This window comes from Plecotus auritus (genome assembly GCF_963455305.1).
Source record: "Plecotus auritus genome assembly, contig: SCAFFOLD_54, whole genome shotgun sequence".
NCBI lineage: Eukaryota > Metazoa > Chordata > Mammalia > Chiroptera > Vespertilionidae > Plecotus > Plecotus auritus.
The window spans coordinates 21078-39591 of NW_027664284.1; the positions used below are offsets into that span (position 1 = coordinate 21078).

Below are 18514 nucleotides of genomic sequence, written 5' to 3' on the forward strand. Positions count from 1 at the left end.
GAGAGAATCTTAAAAGCAGCAAGAGAAAAACAGTTAGTTACCTACAAGGGGAGCACCCATACAGCTGTCTGCTGATTTCTCAACAGAAACTATGCAGGCCAGACGGGAGTGGCAAGAAATATTCAAAGTGATGAAGAGCAAGAACCTACAACCAAGATTACTCTGCCCAGCAAATCTATCATTTAGAATTGAAGGGCAGATAAAGAGCTTCACAGATAAGAAAAAGCTAAAGGAGTTCATCACCACCAAACCAGTATTATATGAAATGCTGAAAGGTATTCTTTAAGAAGAGGAAGAAGAAGCAAAAGGTAAAGATAAAAATTATGAAAAACAAATACATATCTATCAAGAAGTGAATCTAAAAATCAAGTGAATAAAAAAATCTGATGAACAGAATAAACTGGTGAATATAATAGAATCAGGGGCATAGAAAGGGAGTGGACTGACAATTCTCGGTAGAAAAGGGGTGTGGGGGGTGACGGAAGAGCCTGGACAAAAATAGTACACCTATGGATGAGGACAGTGGGGGAGGGTAAGGGCAGAGGATGGGTGGGAACCAGGTGGACGGGAGCCATGGGGAAAAAAGAGGAACAATTGTAATAATTTGAACAATAAAGATTTATTAAATTAAAACAACAACAAAAAAACATACAAAATAAGTTAAAAAAAAAAAAAAAAGAAACACACCTTCAACAAAGCACAAAACATTACATCAACAGCTCCAAATCAATTTTACAGACCTGTAATAAAAAACCCAAAAGCAGGGGAACTTAAGACTTGTCTAGCAATCAATGTTTCAGTATTTCATGTTATTTCAAAATATCTAGATATTCTATAACTTTCATTAAAACTTAATAAGTTAGAAAGAAATAGTTGAAATAAGCTAAAGTGATTTGTGTAGGTGGGTAAGATATTTTTTTCTATTGGGATAAGACATATCTTCCAGAGATTTGTATTTTTAAAAATGGCCTAGACAAGAGGTCTTGGTGAACTCAGGTATTACCACTTCAAAGGTTCTGGGACTTTGGTTGCATAAAGCCAATTATCTACAAGCCTCTGAAATGAATAGGGGAGGTTTGTGGAAGGTAAAAGGAGTTGATAGGCTTTGAATTGTTTCTAGAGCCAAACCTCTGGCCCCTTGAAAACTTCATTTGTGAAATAAGGATAGTCATTTTCAATACCTCAGGGACTGGGTTGCCACTCAAATGTTGGCAAGGGACTGACCAAATCATTCACTCATTTTTTGAATGTTTCTTTCTATTTGGGTACATTTTTCTAGTTTCCAGAAAGCACATACCTCTGAGAGGAATAAAGGCTTTCAGGTATATGAAACCTCTGTCCATCTCCCTTGGGAATGGCAAAACAGGTCCTAGCTGCAAGATAATCTTGAAATTAATGGTGTGAAACCTCTCTATCACCCACTATATATTGGGACCAGGTAGGTGGGGTAACAAATGAAGGTTGGATTCTTTCTTGAAGGACTCAGGGTCAAGTTTCTCCCATTTGGTGAATATGTACCCCAAAAGAGGATTCTCAAGTCACTGTGGGCTGGTTCCCCATTTATAGAGAGACATAAGAGCAAGCCAAGTGTTACAGGCAGGTGTTTGGGCTGTTTGGGGCCATTCTGAGTAGGGTGGGTACCCTGTGAAGCCATCTCTCAGGCTCTAGTGGAAGATAATAATGAAGAAAAGATGATTAGCAAACGTTCGGTCAATCTCAAGCTTAGTTTCCTCCTGCAAGGTTCCTTTAAAATCATTAATTTCCCTTTTGGTTCAGTATATGGTTCACTTATTCTGAGTATATATGTAACTATTCTGGAAAAAGCATATATAAGCATCACTGATTTCATTAAAAAGAAAAACACCCACTTATTTAACAGGTGAATTGGGGAAGATTTGATAAGCAACCCATATAAATATATAAATATATATATATTCCCATAACATTCCCTAGTTGGAAGGAAACAGGTTTTGATTAAAAAACAGACATTTGTAGGGAAGCTTTATTTAGATGGTGAAAGCAATTGGGCGCGGTTAAGAACAAATAAAGCAACCGTAGTATATACAGGGTACTTAGTGGCTTCTCCCCTCCCCCCATTTTTAAAATAGATTTTTATTGAATTCAGAGAGGAAGGGAGAGGGAGAGAGAGATAGAAACATCAATGATGAGAGAGAATCATCAATTGGCTGACTCCTGCACGCCTCCTACTGGGGATAGAGCCCGCATCCTGGGCTTGTGCCCTTGACCAGAATCAAACCTGGGACCCTTCAGTCTGCACGCCGATACTCTATCTCCTGAGCCAAACTGGCTAGGGCAGTGGCTTCCCTTTTAATGATAATTTAAAATTCTGCCAAAGTATCAGTGAGAAGGTGAAACACACTTGGAGCAACCTATGCTTGTTTGTGTTTGTTTACTTTTTCTAAATCCTATTTCAGTTTCCTACAATCCTTCAAGTGGACAGACTTCTCTACAGGAGTTTTCTTACAACCTTATTTAGTAATTCTGTTGCTTTTGCTCCCAGGCACCAGGAGTATATTAATTGGGATAGGTTAGAATAGCCAGGATTACATGTTTTAACAGTGAAATTTCTTTGTGAACCAATCAGGGCCATAGAGAAAATAGAGAACAATTGCTGGTTCCTCCCTGGCTGAGAGCAGCTTTTCTCCAAAGGGAGCTGGTAGGATTCCTATTCTCATTTTCCCTTAAGTCAGTAGGGAGTGGTAGTGGAGGAGACAGAAGAGGAATGAAGAAGGGAAGGGAAAGAACACGTCTGGACAAGGAAGCTTAGAGAGCAAAAGATGGAGTGGAAGTGCTATAGAAGGGGGAGATGGGGTATTAGCATTTATTAGCTACAGGAGAGTTCAGAGATAATCTCTGAAATTTCATTTTTTAAAAATAAATCTTTATTGTTCAGATTATTACAGTTGTTTCTCTTTTTCCCCCCATAGCTCCCCTCCACTCAGTTCCCACCCCACCCCATGCCCTTACCCCCACCCCCCTCATTGTCCTTGTCCATAGGTATAAGCTTTTTGTCCAATCTCTTCCCGCACCCCCCACACCTCCTTCCCCCCCCGAGAATTGTCAGTCCATTCCCTTTCTATGCCCCTGATTCTATTATATTCACCAGTTTATCTGTTCTTCAGATTTTTTATTCACTTGATTTTTAGATTCACTTGTTGATAGACATATATTTGTTGTCACTTTGTTGTTCATAATTTTTATCTTTACCTTTTTCTTTCTCTTCTTAGAGAATACCCTTCAGCATTTCATATAATACTGGTTTGGTGGTGATGAACTCATTTACTTTTTCTTGTCTGTGAAGCTCTTTATCTGACCTTCAATTCTGAATGATAGCTTTGCTGCGTAATCTTGGTTGTAGGTTCTTGCTATTCATCACTTTGTATATTTCTTGCCACTCCCTTCTGGCCTGCATAGTTTCTGTTGAGAAATCAGCTGACAGTCGTATGGGTACTCCCTTGTAGGTAACTAACTGTTTTTCTCTTGCTGCTTTTAAGATTCTCTCTTTGTCTTTTGCCCTTGGCATTTTAATCGTGATTCGTCTTGTTGTGGTCCTCTTTAGATTCCTTTTGTTTGGGGTTCTCTGCACTTCCTGAACTTGTAAGTCTATTTCTTTCACCAGGTAGGGGAAGTTTTCTGTCATTATTTCTTCAAATAGGTTTTCAATATCTTGCTCTCTCTCTTCTTCTGGCACCCCCATAATTTGGATGTTGGTATGCTTAAAGTTGTCCCAGAGGCTCCTTACACTATCTTCATATTTTTGGATTCTTTTTTTCATTTTGCTTTTCCAGTTGGGTGTATTTTGCTTCTTCGTATTTCAAATCTTTGGCTTGATTCTTGGGATTCTGTAGTCTGCTGTTGGATCTCTGTATATTATTCTTAATTTCAGTCAGTGTATACTTTATTTCTGATTGGTCCTTTTTCATATCCTTGAGGTTCTCACTAAACTTCTCTGAGGTTTCTAGAAGATTCTTGAGTAACCTTATAACTGTGGCTTTGAACTCTATATCCAGTATTTTGTTTTTATCCATTTCTTTCATTTGTGACTTCTTTCTTTGTCTCCACATTTTTGCTGCTTCCCTGTGTTTGTTTCTATGTACTGGGTAGCTGCTAAGTCTCCTTGAGTTGACAGAGTGGCCTTGTGTGGTTATTGTCCTATAGGGCTCAGTGGTTCAGCCTCCCCAGTCACCCGAGGTGGACACTCTTGGTGCACCCCTTTGGGGGCTGTTTGCACAGCCTTGTTGTAGTTAACCCTTGATTGCTGTTGATATCACTGGGACGAATTGACCTCCAGGCCAATAGGCTGTGATGACCAGCTGTGTCTACACTGGAAGATCTGTTGCACAGGACACACCCTTACGGGGCAGAACTTGCTTCCATGGGGCTTTGGTGCTCACTGAGTCTGCTCCTTGAGCGTGTGTCTCTTAGGGATGTGAAGAGTTGTAATCCAGTATGGTCTCACTCTGACCACTGGGTACACTGGCTCTTGGATCTCCAAGGAGGTGCAAGGTCAGTCATTGTCTGGGGCAGCCCAGCAGGAGCTACAGAGACATCTGCAGATTCCTCCTCTTTGTATGGGGTTTGGAAGTGCCCAGACAAGGCCCAGCTGTGAAGCAAGGCCGCTGCTGCTGCCAGGTGGTGGGCCTTCTTTTGGAATCTCTGGGTCTCTCTGACCCAGCTGTAGTTTGTTTTAGGCAAAAGGACAGGCCATTCATATGCAAAAGCTGCTGCACACAGCTTGGGTGGGGTTGTAAATGGCGTGGGGCGGGGTCTCTGAGAATCACCAGGACAGAGCAAACAGCAATGGCTGCCCTGAACTGGAAAGTCCCAGGTTCTCTGCGTCCTGCGCCCCCCATGCAGGAACAATGATCGCTGAGGGCATCTCTAAGAGTAAGCTGCCCTCGCGTTCCTGTCCCAATGCCAGACAGTCCAGTTTCACCCCGTATGTACCTGGGTCCCCCAGAGTCTCGCCGGGAACTGGAGTTCAGAGCAAGCGGGAGCTTTTATCTCCCGGTTTAAAGAGCAGCACATCCAGGTGCCAGCACTTTCCTCGCCTCTGCACCTCTTACTGGTCTCAATGCGCTTTCTTCACCTCTCTAGTTGTGGAACTTCCACTCAGCCAGCTTTCCCGCAGTTCTGGGTGGTAGTTGTTCTGCCATTTAGTCATGGTTTTGATGTGGTTGTGAGAGGCAGCAAGTATAGGTGATTACCTATGCCGCCATCTTAATTTCTTATTAATTTCTTTTTTAAGGAGAGTTTATTGGTGCTTCTCCTTAGAAGTTTCTAATTTCCAAATCAAGATATGCGTCCTATTCATTCAATCAGTTTAATTTTCAGGCCGGCATTTTTCTAGTTTTTCTTTTTTCCCTGCGAAAAATTAACTTAGGCACGCAAAGACAACTGTGTATTGGTCATTTTATAGTTGATATTTTCTAGATAAATCTTCCTATTTCTGTAAAGCACTTGCAAGTCAAGGCTCCCTATCAGGGCTATTAATGAGGGCTGGAGTCTGGGAGTTCCCAGCCGTGGAGGCACAACTTCCCATGTTAACTAGAGGTTTGTTTGCTGCTGTTGTTTTTATTGTTGTTTGGTGTCTGCAGAGTCTCAGCACATTTTTGAGGGTGTGATGTAGTGGGTTGAAGTGTGTTGCTTTGTGGGTTGAGCTGCACGATGCTCATCCCCTAGAGTCTCATTCAACCCTCTTCTGTGCCTCGGTTTCTCTCCCTGCTGTGTAAAACAACCAGAAGGGCTACCAGTGCAGATGGACCACACCTTATTAGTGCTCCCCGTGAAGAGCGAGTTGGTTTAGTTACAGTTGTGTTGGAGTTTCCCTACGGGGCTCGGGCATGTTGTGAGGAATGACCTCTGACACATCTGCAAAGATCCTCAGTTGTCTAAGAACACCTGAAATTCGTGTAGCAAGGAGGCTGTTCTTCCTAGGTGAACCAGATCAGCTCTCATTTATACAGCCAAGGTGTTTTCCCCAGTCTCTCAAAAGGCAATTCCAATAGAAAACAGAACCAGGCCCATTTTTTATCCTGTCTCTCCTTAGCCTGGGATCTGTCAACCATTAACCTTAGTTCCACCAAGAGTATTCAAAAATATGGCTCAAATAAAGTCAGCAGCACAAGCAAGGAAGGGCCTGGATCCAAGAGACAACTCACACAAGTTCACCCAACGGGCAGGGAACTGGTGGGTCAATGGGCCCTTTGCTGCATCCCAGCACCAGGTGTAGGTCTGCAGGGTGGTGCTGGGCAAGCTTTTCTGGGATCCTGCTGTATTGTGCCAAGTAAACGTCAATGTAAGAAGCAGTCAAAACTGTGAACGATTGTTGCGATTTTATCTGAGCCAAACTGTCAATTGCCTTGAAGCAAAATCTCAATGGATTGAAATAATGCTCTGGAGAATGGCAGTTTTCACCTTATTTTAGATATTACAGTCAAAAGTGGAGATGTATGTGGGTTGCATGAAATCCATTGGTGATAGATTGGATAAAAAGTAAAATGATAGACACATACTTCTTTCCATAGGTGGATATAGGATAGAACAGCCAACAATGAACTCAAAAACAATGAGGGGATTTGTGGTCTCCACAGAGCACAGAGTGTCCAGAACAAGGAAAATTCCTTTGACATTCTAAAGCTATGTTCATTTAAGTTAAAGGCATGTTCAGTGAAGGTAAAGATTGACTTTTTTTAAGAGAGGATTCCAGCCTAGCACATGGCGACCCACCATAAATTGCTTTTAGTTAAAAAGTTTTAACTTTAGGACATCCTTTGTGACAACTTCAGGTCTCTGAGTTTAAAAGACCACCACCCAGGCCTTCCCTGACCTAATCACAGGTTAGCGAGTGGCCACTTTTTGTGTCTCCACACTCGATCACTTATGCCCCACCTCTTGTCACCAATCATGTCCCTCCTCTGTCCCACCACAGGAGGACAAACCATCAACCCTGAGTAGGAAAAGGACCAGTAAGGTGCCAGCAGCTGCAGCTTCCTCACGAACTGTGGGCCTGGCCAGCACATCCACTGTGCTCAAAACACAGGTACCCCAGAAGCTGTTCGCCATCTGGGCGGTGGACTGCTCCAGACCCGGCTGCGTGCCCAGGTGGTGCAGTCTCACTTTAAAGAAGCTAGTGATCTTCAAGGAGCTGGCAAAAGACCTCAACTCTGTGGTGATTTCTGTGAAGATGCAGGACTCCAAGGGCATCCTGAGGTCCCAAGAGATTGTGCTGCCTCCCAGTGGACCAGTGGAGACCGGCCTGGCACTGACCTTCTCCCTGCAGTACTCCCACTTCCTCAAGGGAGAAGGCAACAAGCTACAGGTCATGCTGGAGCAGAGGAAGCGCTATAAGAACAGGACTGCCGTGCGCTACAAGACACTGGCCACGGGCGCCATCCACATGGCTGAGGTCATGCAGCAAAACCCCAAGTGTGGCCAGATGCTGAGCCTCTACAGCAGTGTCAAGCAGTCCTCCACCAAGGTGGCCAAGATCTGGATCTCCTCCCTGTGCAGTCAGCCCATCGAACATGAGGACGTTGCCATGCAGGCCAGCCCGAAGGCCAAGTCCGCAGGTAACTACACCGGGGGGCAGGATGAGAGCTCCTTTTCTGAGCGGGAGGCCAGCTGCAGTAGAAAGCACAGACAGGACCTGCACAAGGATGACTTTGAGAAGGGGAAGCCAAAGAAGCAGCGGCGATCAATACGAGGAAACTTGAAGCGAAAAGTCCTGGCGCTGTTTCACAGGTCCAAAGTGTCAGAGAGGGACCGTCAGTCTGACATGATGGGGAACCCCAGGAAAAGTGACCCATACATGGAGGATGATGAGAGCGTCCTCAGCATCCCCAGGCCCAAGCTCAGGCCATACTTTGAAGGCCCGTCAGACTCTAGCTCGCAGACGGAGATGTGGGGCAGCCACAGTGACATGACCCAAATGGAGCCTCTGAGTCTGGCCCAAATGCCAGAGAATGCGTGGGCCTTGGGAGGCAAGCAGCCATGTGAGAGTGACAATGCATTTGTGTCCTATAGCACACCCACCAGCAAGGTGGACAAGATCCGGATGGCCTCCCTGTCCAGGCCGCCCATCGACCATGAGGACAGCGCCAGGCAAGCCAGTCCCAAGGCTGAGTCCTCTGATAACTACTCTGAGTGCAAGTGTGAGGACTTCTTCTCCAAGCTGGAGGCCAGCTCCAATGATGCCTACAGGCAGGACCAGGAGGAGGATGACTTCAATGAGGGGAATCCGGTAGTGAGAGAGAGGACCATGACCGGGCAACAGAACTACCACCAGAAAGTCCTGTTATGGCTGCACACAGTCCAAGTGTGGGAGGAGGTCCTGGACCCTGAGCAGGACCATGGGGAGCATGTCCCGGAGGTGGAGGAGGACCTGGACCTCCTGTATGACATGCTGGAGAACCCCAGTGACAGTGGCCCAGACATTGAGGACGATGACAGCGTCCTCAGCACTCCCACACCTAAGCTCAGGCCATACTTCAAAGGCCTGTCTAGCGGCCCAGACATGAAGGACAATCACAGTGTCCTCAGCAGCCCCAATCCCAAGCTCAGGCCATGCATCGAAGGCCTGTCAGACTCTAGCTTGCAGATGGAGATGTGGGGCCTCCACAGCGCCAGGATCCGAAAGGAACCTCTGAGTCTGGCCCACCTGCCTGAGAACACGTGCTCCCCGGGAGGCAAGCAGCCAAGCCACAGTGACTCCAAATTTGTGGCCTACAGCACACCCACCACTAAGGTGGACAAGATCCGGATGGCCTCCCTGTCCAGCCAGCCCATCGATCATGAGGCCAGTGCCAGGCAGGCCAGCACCACGGCCCAGACCTCGCCTACCGACTCTGCCGGCCAGTCTGAGAGATTCTTTCACCAGGTGGCCAGCTACAGTGCTGCCCACAGGCAGTCCCAGGAGAAGAACTTTGAGGAAGGGAACCTGATAGTAAGAAGGAGGTGCATGACCTGGCAACAGAATTACCACCAGAAAGCCGTGGCATCTATGCTCACGGCCCAAGTGTCGGAGAAGGTCGCGTCCTCAGAACAGGCCCTTGTGAGACATGTCCCCAAAGTGGAGAAGGCCCTGGACCGTCGGTATGACATTGTGGAGAGCTCAAGCGAGAGTAGCCTGGACATGGAGAACGATATCAGCGTCCCCAGCACCCCAAAGCCCAAGCTCAGGCGATACTTTGACAGCACGTCAAGTGATAGTGGCTCTGACTCAATGGCCCATAGAATTCGCTCCCCTGGGGAGCAGCTGGCACAGCTGGAGGACAGCCGGGAGGCAGAGTCCTCCGCCCGGGGTTGGTTCACCAGGAAGCTGCCATCCATAGTGCGCTTCACCAAGTCTCTAGGCATCCCCTCCAGGAGGTCCAAGAGGAAGCAGTCTGGCCACCGGGGCTGCAGCACATCCCTGAATGAGTGGTGCAACAGACCGGACAACGAGGACCCAGAACCACAGAGACAGCGGCAGATCCCCAGGAAGCCCGTGTGTGACCAGCTAAACAACATCCTCATTTCCCACGACAAGCTGCCTGAGAACATCATCCTGGTTAACATCTCAGAATGGCAGGGCCAGTTACTTTCGGACATCCTGCAGGGGCACACGCTGCCCGTGGTGTGCACTTGCTCCACAGATGACGTCCAGGAGGCCTTCAGCATCATCGTCTCCTGGATGCAGAGATACTGCAACTGCAATTCCCAGGCTCTGACACCTGTGAAGATCGCGGTGGCAGGAGCACAGCCCTACTTCAGCGCTGTGCTGGGGGTCTTCGTGGAGCAGCTGTCCCACCAGCCACCCCAATGGCTAGACTACATGCGCTTCCTGGTCATCCCACTGGGTTCCCACCCCTTGGCCAGCTACCTGGGCTCCATGGATTGCCGCTACTACAACTTCTTCCATGACCTGTACTGGTGGGACATGTTCAACAACCTGGAGTCTCTGAACACCTTGCAGGACACACAGGACGTTGTGTCGAGAATCACAGAATACGTCACGGGGGCCAACTGTGTCTACCTGCTGCCCATTGCAGAGGCCATGCTCATGTCTAAGCAGCAGCGCCCCAACGAGAAGTCCTCAAAGAAGTTCATCCCCTTTGTGGGGGCAGTGAAGGTTGGAAGAGTGGAACCATCTTCATCCATGTCAGGAGACTCAGGTGATGCGGCCCCCTCATGCTCCAGGGAGTTTCCGACCCCTGCCAGGAAGGCCTCATCCAACACACTCTCTCCCCCGACAACGAGTGGGGGCCTGTCCTCCCGCAGCCAGAGTGTCCATGCAGAGATGATGGAGCTGCAGGTGGATTACTGGATGGCAGCCCCGCCAATACACACAAAGAGAGTCGTGGAGAAGAAAGACCTGCCTACCGCCAAAAGCACACTCAAGTGCTTCTTCCAGTCTGTCCAGGTCAGCAGGCTGCACAGCAGTGGCAAGGCCACAGCAACACCTGCCATGTCCATGACAGTGGTCACCAAGGAGAAAAAAAAGAAGGCGCCCAAGGAAACCAAGGACGAGGATGTGGAGTCCAATAGCCAGTGCATCAAGGGCATCCGTCGCCTGGTTTGCAAGGCCAAGCACCAGCAGAACATGCTGCCGGTCATCATCGACGATGTGGAGTGGAACGACGTGACATTTCTCCAGCTGGCAGCCCAGTGGTCCTCCCACGTCAAGCACTTCCCCGTCTGCATCTTTGGACACTCCAGTTCCACCTTCTAGCCCTGCCCTTCCCCCTGCCCTTCACCCTGCCTTGGCCTTGCCCAGAAGGACCCAGCTGCTTTTCTGTGAACAGTTCAGTTTACTACAGACACAGACCCTGGAAACCAAAGGGAAACCTTTTTGGGTTTGAATGCTCTCACAGCCTGGAACCTAAGGGGGTTGCCCCTCACTGGGAGCTCCTCACTGCTCTGTTCAATAACCAGAACGTTCTGGCAGGTGGGAGTCAGGAGGGCAGTGTTGAGCTGGAGAATCATGGGAGATGTGTTTTGGCCTCAGGATGCCCAACATTCCTAGCGAGAAGGTTCTGGCCTTGAAGACCTGCCCTTCCTGGAAGCCAGGACTCTGCTTCCCTGGGAGCCAGCTCCAGCCTGTGCCCAGACTCAGAGCTGGGTGGCAAGAGGTCAAGGGCTGGTCTCTGATTGCGGGCATCTGAGCAGAACACCGAGGCCAGTCAGCTTAACCTTAGGATCCAGCTGCCAACCAGCCAACTGACCCTAGTACCACATACTGGAGTTTCGCAATGAACTTCGGCCTCACAGGGAGAAAAAAAAAAGACCTGTATGGTGCGCATCGCCCCAGCACACTGTCTGGACAAAGTGGTCGAATTCCTGAGCAGGGAACCCACCTTCATTCCTGTCTGTTACTACAGAACATTTGCTACCACCCAACAGCTGTGGGACCAATTATTTACCAGGTGAGCCCCTCTCCCTCCAGAGCACATGGTCACCAGGCCACCTGTTGGCTGTTTGCCTTCAGGTCACTGCACTCCCTGAGTGTTTGTTCCTCTGAACCCTCGGTGATCCCGGGAGCCAGCTCATAGGGTTATTGTAGGGACTGGCTGGGGTCCTACAGGTAAGTTTTCTCTGGGTGCCTAGACAGTGGAGAGGTCTGCTGGAGGGGCTGTGATTGAGCCAGTTGGTCATTTCCTCTTCCTGTTGAGGAAGCCTCTGCCAAATTTGTGATTCTCTTTGGGGCCTTGGGCTAAGCTCTTTTCTCATTTCATAAAGAGATTGGAGATCCCATTAGGGGTCCCTGTCCCAGGTGACTCCAGATCAGAGATGCCAGAGGTGAGTAGTGGGGCCCCAGGGTCACCCAGCTATCTGAGATGGGGCTGGTTTGGGCTCATTCATTCAGCAAAAATATTAGAAGCCCAGCCAGGTACAGACTCATCTCTAGGCACTGACCATAATCCAGTGCACAGAGCAGATCCTAAGCCTGCACTCCAGAGCTTCCTTCTAGTCAGGAGCGATTCAGTCACACTAGGCTGCACAGGCTCGTGGTGTCCACAGGACAGCCGATGTGACGTCCTCCTGGCCTCCTCTACCTGTGGCTGCATCTTCCTGTCTTGTGAAGAGGAAGGTGAACCTCTGTTCCAGCAGAAAACGTGAGTCAGTTTTGGGTCAGAGCCAGGAGGGGAGTATGCGGACTGTGAATTCAAGGTTCTGGCAGAACCCTGGATCCCACACATGGTGGGATTTCTGCAAGAGGGCAGAGGTCTGAGGGCTTCTCCTAGAGAAAAGGACATGAATCAGAGAGCTGTGCATGTGGATATGGGTGGTGTGGGCGAGCAGTGGGAGCTCACTGAGAGAGTCAGACCCTCAGAAAATTCATACCCTTCTGCTCCTAATACCAGCCCTGCCTGCACCCCTATCCCGGGATTTTGCTCACTAATCTGGTAGAACCTTCTCAGTGGCAGCTTGTCAGGTGTACCCCAGCAGGTGGGAGTTCAGTTTCAGTGGGAGGCAAAGAACCACACAGCACAGCTAGTGAATTATGCAGCATGTAGGTGCAGGAGCCAAAGTTTGAGGTGATAGGAAGGCCCTGGGGTTCGTTTGTTCGCTCATTGGTCAGTATTCCTGAAGCACCTACTCTGTGCCTTTGAATGACATGAACAAGGTGGACACCAGCCCTCTCAGTCCTAATGGGAGGGAACAGGGACTCTGAGAGACCATGTCAGGTTCCTTTGAAGAAGGGGACAGGTGGTTCCCTCATTGATCCAGAGCTGTCAGTTAGGAGTGCTTTCTGCCAGCGCCTCCTGGGTGACCAGGCGCGTCTCTGCCAGGACTGCCAGACTGAAGGTGGACAAGGAGTCGGTCTGGCTTCTGGGTGGGCAGGAGCAGGAGGCAAAGGACCTCTGGGAGGGCCGTGTGGAAGGAATGGGCACACCTCAGACTCTGCTGCCCACCTCTCTCTCTCCCCAGGGCCATCTCCTGCACGCTGGGCATCTGGCTGGACCAGCACCTCCAGAATTTCCCAGCCTGATGATGCTGTTGGCCTCCATAGGGCTCAACTTTCCAGTCCTCAACCTGCCAAACCAGGCCCAGTACCTCCAGTCACATTGGGAGCACCTGAGCCCACTGAGGCCGAGACAGGAGGAGGAAGAGGCCTCTGGAGGTTGTGTGGTGTGGGTGAGTGTGCCTTTGGAAGGCACACAAAAGGCAGTGAGGGTGGTAACATGTCCTCTTCTTGGATCTACAGAACCCGTTCCAGAGCAACATCAGGAAAACCCTCAAGAGGCAACGCCACCCAAGTGGCCTCTCCAGAGCCAGAGCCGGATCCAGGCCCAGCTTTCACTGAACTTCTAGAGGCAGAAGTACCACCTGCAGCATTTGAGCAACTCACCCAACTTCTGTGAGGCCTGTGGTGCCAGAACCCAGGCCACAGCGATTGTCAACTGCCATGGAAGAAAGGGCACCCCCACCCCTATTTAGATGTAGTGTTAAACGTTTTGTGTTCATGTTACATGTGTTTACAATTTTACTGTATTTTTTATGATATTTAGTAACATAGAGTGTATTTAGAGAACAGTTAATGAAATATTCCTAAACATAAACTTAATTTAGATTCTATAAAATTTAACCCTATAAACCCTCAGAGCTTTGAGCATGTCTGTTTTTCTGGACCCTGACCCACGTAGGGAGAACTGTCCTCACCTTCTCCACCTGCCCTCCCTGGAACCAGGACTCTGCTTCCCAGGGAGCTGGCTCCATCCTGTGCCCAGACTCAGAGCTGGGTGGCCAGAGGCCAAGGACTGGCCTCCCTGGGGGGCATCCTGAGCCCAACATGGAGGCCAGACATCCCAGCCCTGGGCCTTCATATTGACCCCAACACCACTCACTCAGGCTTCCAAATAAACTTGACCCTTACAGGGCAAAAATAAAATAAAATAGAAGGATGTACAGTGCAGGCTGCCCAGGAACAGTGACTGGGCAAACTGATCAAGTACTTGGTGCCCAGCTTCCTGGGCAGCGGCCCCACCATCGTCCCCACCCACCCTTCTGTGTTAATACAGAACATTAGCTACTAAGCAACGTGTGTGGGACCAACCATGTACCAGGTGAGCCCTGCCCCTCCACAGCACAGTGGCCACTCAGCCACCTGCTTGCTGTGAGTCTTCAGGTCACTACATCTTTCTGAGTGTTTGTTTCTCTGAACATGGGGAGAGCCTAGGCCCAGCCTCATAGGGTTATTGTAGGGACTCAGGGGGGTAGGGGGGTGGTTCCTCCTGGGAAAAGGCCCTCTGCGTGCCTGGACACTGGAGAGGTGGCTGGAGGGGCTATGGTTGTTCTAATTGGCCATTTTCTTCTTAAAGAAGCTTCTGCCTTATTTGTGATTCTCCTCAGGCCTTAGGCTAAGCTATTTTCTCTTGTGATAAAGAGATTGGAGATTCCATTATGCATCCCTGTAGTGGGTCAAGTCGATTAGAAATCCTAGGGGTGAGAAATGGGACCCCAGGCTCACCCATCTATCTGAGATGAGGCTGGTTTGGGCTCATTCATTCGGCAAATGCCCTGTCCCCAGACTGCACTCCAGCGCTTCCTTCTAGTCAGGAGTGACTCAGTCACACTAGGCTGCACAGGCAGGTAGCGTCCACAGGACAGTCAATGTGACTTCTTCCTCGAAGTATCCCCGCATCTTCTCATATTTTGAAGCAGAAAGTGGATCTCTGGACCAGCAGAAAAAGTGAATGGGCTTTGGATCAGAGCCTTAAGGAGAGTATGGGGACTGTGACTTGGAGAAGGTGGCAACACCCTGGTTCCCACATATGGTGGGATTTCTGCAAGATGGCAGAGGTGTGAGGGCTTCTCCTAGAAAAAAGGGAGGGAGTCAAAGAGAGTTGTGCATGTGGATTTGGGAAGTGTGGGTGAGTGGGGAGGGGATGGGGCTGGGCCACAGAGGAAAGAGCTCCCAGAGGCTGGGTTAGGCAGGAGCACAGAGTCGCTCAGGTCAGGGACTGTGGCCTGCAGTCTGGAGGACTTCCTGGGGTGGGGGCTTGAACTGAGACTTCAGTGATGGAGATGGGAGGTTCCCTTCCTAGAAAGGCACAAAAAAGGCAGTTATGGTGGTAACATGTTCTCTTCTTGTATCTACAGAAGCAGCTCAGAGCAAGATGAAAAAACACCTAAAGAGGAAATGCCAACTCTAGTGCCCTCTCCAGAGCCAGAGCAGGCTCCAGGCACAGCCGTCACTGAACTTCCAGATGTGGAACCACCTGCAGCTTGTGGGCAACTCACCTCAGCTCCTGGGAAGCCTGTGGTCCCAGGTCCTGGGCCAGAGCGCATGTCAGCTGCCATGGCAGATGGGGCTCCTACAAGCCCTATAGATACAGTTTTAAAATATTTGTGTCTATTTTATATATGCTAACAATGTTACTCTATTTTTCTCATACTATTGAGTAATCTACAGTCTATTTTAAAGAAAATGTAATGAAATATTCTTAAACATAAATTTAATTTAGATTCTATAAAATTTAACTTTATAAACCTTCAGAGCCTTGAGCAAGTCTGTTTCTTCTGGGCCTCCAGCGTGTTACTATGACTTATAGGTTGGGAATAATTAGTCTCTCAGGAAGCATCTGCTCTACAAATGTGATGTTCTTGAGGCCCAGGACAATGGGACTTTGGGGGAAATTGACTGATGAGCATTGGGGCAGGGACCCTTTATGTCAGGGCTGCCCCTGGGAACCCACATTTTGTTTGACTTCATCTCCCACCAGTACATGGGCAAAATATGGTCTTAAGTGCCCCCTGGCGTCCACGTTGCAGAATGCTGTAGGGTTTAACCAGCAGCAAGCAGTTCCTGAACACGGACTGCCACCTGCACCTGGACAGAAACTCCACCCTGCTCCACTTGCACTGAACAGCATTCTGAGCATCTCCTCTGTTGGCCCATAGCACTGAAGAGGGGACAGGGAATGTCCCAGGGCCCGGGGTCCACACTCATCTCCTCCACAGGCACCGCTTCCAAATCTCTTCTGGGGTCAGAGCTTCTCTCCGCCCTCAGCCCCTGAGCCCTGGTTCAGCTGAGCTTTTTCCTGAGGCTCTTCCGTCTCACCAGAGCCCAGAGGCCATTCCTTCTCATGGCCCAAGGCGAACGAGGTTGTGGATCAGCCTGGCTTCTCCTTTTAAATCAATCCTTTTCGATGCTCTGAACCACCCTGGTGAGGATAGACTAACAGCCTTGTACGGCACCCCGCATGGCACAAGCTAAAATGTCTCAGGACAAATGGGTATTAACTTTGGACCACACAAAGGGTCCCTGCTCTCAAGGAGTTCAGCCCTGTTGGTGACACGGATAGAAAGGAAATTCTAATGGAGTGTGAGGAGTGCTAACGTTGACCCTGAGGACCATAAGCACTGAGAACGTGAGCCCATCGCGGGAACATTGTACAGACTCTCTTTAGGGTGCAATTCCTAAACCAGAAAGAAGAGTAAGTACTTGTCTACCTTCTTCATCCTGATTTCACAATGGCAGCCGATGAAAGCTTTGTGAAATTAAATGGAGGTCTGGAAATCAAGGGGCAGGTCTACCTTAGAGGTCCGTGGTGATGGTCAGTGCACTTGTGCGCACTGGCAATGGGCCTGGAGGAACAGCCACCCGCCTTGCGTGGAGCGTCTCCTCACCTTGGAAGCTCAGAACTGTGGTCTCAACAGATGCTGTTTCCTATTTTAAATTACACTTTTCAGTTTGGCTCTACTTTCCAGGGTCCTTTCCTAAGTTTCACAGCCATCCTCAAAACTGGAGGCAGAGGGTGTTAGAAATGAGAGGGTGGGGGCTGGAGGGACCTGGAAGGAGAAAAATGAGGGAGATAGGAGGGCAGGGCCAGGGCCTGATGTGGGACGACCGTGCTAGTGATCTATTGCTGAGAGTTCCCCCACATTAGAGACTTAACCAAGACACACTTATTAGCTCACACGTCTGTGACGAGGAATCCTACATGTCTCAGCTGGAACTACTGTGGTGTCACCTGAGGCAGGATCCGTGTCACTGAGGGTCTGAGCTCACTCGGGGGGACTCTGGGATTCAGTTTGGATGGAAGGCCTGACTTCCTCTCTGTCTGTTGGTCTCATTCAGTGCTAGGCCATGTGGGTCTCTCCAGATAGCAGCTCACAGCACAGAGGCTTATTCCTCAGTGTGTGTGTGTGTGGGGAAGAGAACAGATCAGAGTGAGCAAGTGGTAGGCACTGACTTTTTAAAAAACTTTTCAGGGTGGGAAGAGATCAACCAAAGAACTTGAATGCATGTAGCATAACCCAGGGACACAGACAATAGGGTGGTGAAGGCCTGGGGTGGGGGGCAGGGATTGGTTAGAAGAGATCAATGGGGGAAAAAGGGGACATATGTAACACTTTCAACAATAAAGATTAAAAAATAAATAAAATGAATTTGCTTTAAAATTGTTAAATTAAATTTCTTTTTCAAAAAATTGACTTGAGGCAGAGCGGGGCGGGAGGGGGTTAGAGGGGGGGGGAGAGAGAGAGAGAGAGAGGAACATCAATGTGAGAGAGAAGTATCAATTGGTTGCCTCCTGTATGCACCCCAACTAGGGATCAAACCCACAACCTAGGTACGTGCCCTGACCAGGAACCAAACAGGAAACTTTCAGTGCCCAGAATGATGCTCAACCACTCTGGCTGGGCTAGGCACTAACTTTTAGAACCAAATCATGGAGGTCATGTTGAATCCTTTTGCCATCTTCTATGGAGTCACTACTGACACCCACACTTAAGGGGAGGGCACACATTCACACCACATGAGGAAGGTGAAGACCATGGGGAGTCACTGAGGAGAGAACCGGTGACCCGAGAGGTCCCTACCTTGCCCAGGATCACAGATGGTCAGAATGCAGAGCGTGAGATAAACCCAGCTGTGTGTCCTCAAGGTGGGGTCCTAGGTGCACCCAGGTTCCATCAGGGGCTCTGGAAAAGGCGGTGCTAGTGGAATCGTGTACAGACATGGAAATGGCCTGGGGGAGACGGTGAGCATTTGGCAGCCTAGACAGTATTTGTCTGAAATGGCGCCCAGATCTGGAATCACAAAGGTGCACCTCAGTCCACAATCCACCCATGGTGGAGAAAGCTGAGGCTGGGCCCCCTTATGCTGAGCTCATGCTTACACAGTCCTGAATCACACCCTCATTGTATAAGTGGGAAACAGAAGCCCATAGTCAGGCAGGGATTGGACAGGGTACATGATATTCAGAGTCCAGAGTTCAGGAATGTTCAGACCTTCCAGGCCAAGGCTCCCACCTCCCCCACAGAGTTGGTCTGGAAATTAGAAATCCTGACGTACTGGGCAGCTCCTGCCTGTTCCTCCCTATGTGGGGCTGTTTTGTTCTGGGATCCAGAAATGAAGCACTGGCATGCACGCGCGCGCGCGCGCGCACACACACACACACACACACACACACACACTCTAGATGTGATGATCTTGGGTAGGATTAGAAGAAAAGCAGACTCAGAGGAGGTGACAACAGGAAGGAAAAAGAGGTTGAGGCACTAC

The 18514-nt window shown here is 49.2% G+C and overlaps 1 protein-coding gene, 1 long non-coding RNA gene and 1 pseudogene across 4 annotated transcripts in view; all 3 read left to right on the forward strand.

Annotated features, from left to right (window-relative positions):
• The window catches only part of LOC308240675 (phosphofurin acidic cluster sorting protein 2-like), a gene marked incomplete at both ends in the record, with an annotated part of 31320 nt that extends 20588 nt beyond the window's left edge, over nt 1–10732 (forward strand). The window contains 2 exons of the mRNA XM_080688753.1: nt 7064–7724; nt 8268–10732. Coding sequence (XP_080544879.1) covers nt 7064–7724; nt 8268–10732 — 3126 coding nt within the window. The remainder of the gene's footprint in view (nt 1–7063; nt 7725–8267) is intronic.
• Nucleotides 10733–11222: 490 nt separating this feature from the next.
• LOC308240673 lies at nt 11223–13605 on the forward strand. 2 transcript variants are annotated; one of them, XR_013959820.1, is made up of 4 exons: nt 11223–11295; nt 11382–12116; nt 12934–13126; nt 13211–13605. It is a non-coding gene; the product is annotated as an uncharacterized lncRNA (long non-coding RNA). The 2 variants fall into 2 exon arrangements; XR_013959821.1 differs by having other exon boundaries at nt 11268–12116.
• Nucleotides 13606–14060: 455 nt separating this feature from the next.
• The window catches only part of LOC308240672 (phosphofurin acidic cluster sorting protein 2-like), a 29244-nt pseudogene continuing 24790 nt past the window's right edge, over nt 14061–18514 (forward strand). The window contains exon 1 of the transcript in view: nt 14061–14069. The product of the transcript in view is annotated as a phosphofurin acidic cluster sorting protein 2-like (transcript). The remainder of the gene's footprint in view (nt 14070–18514) is intronic.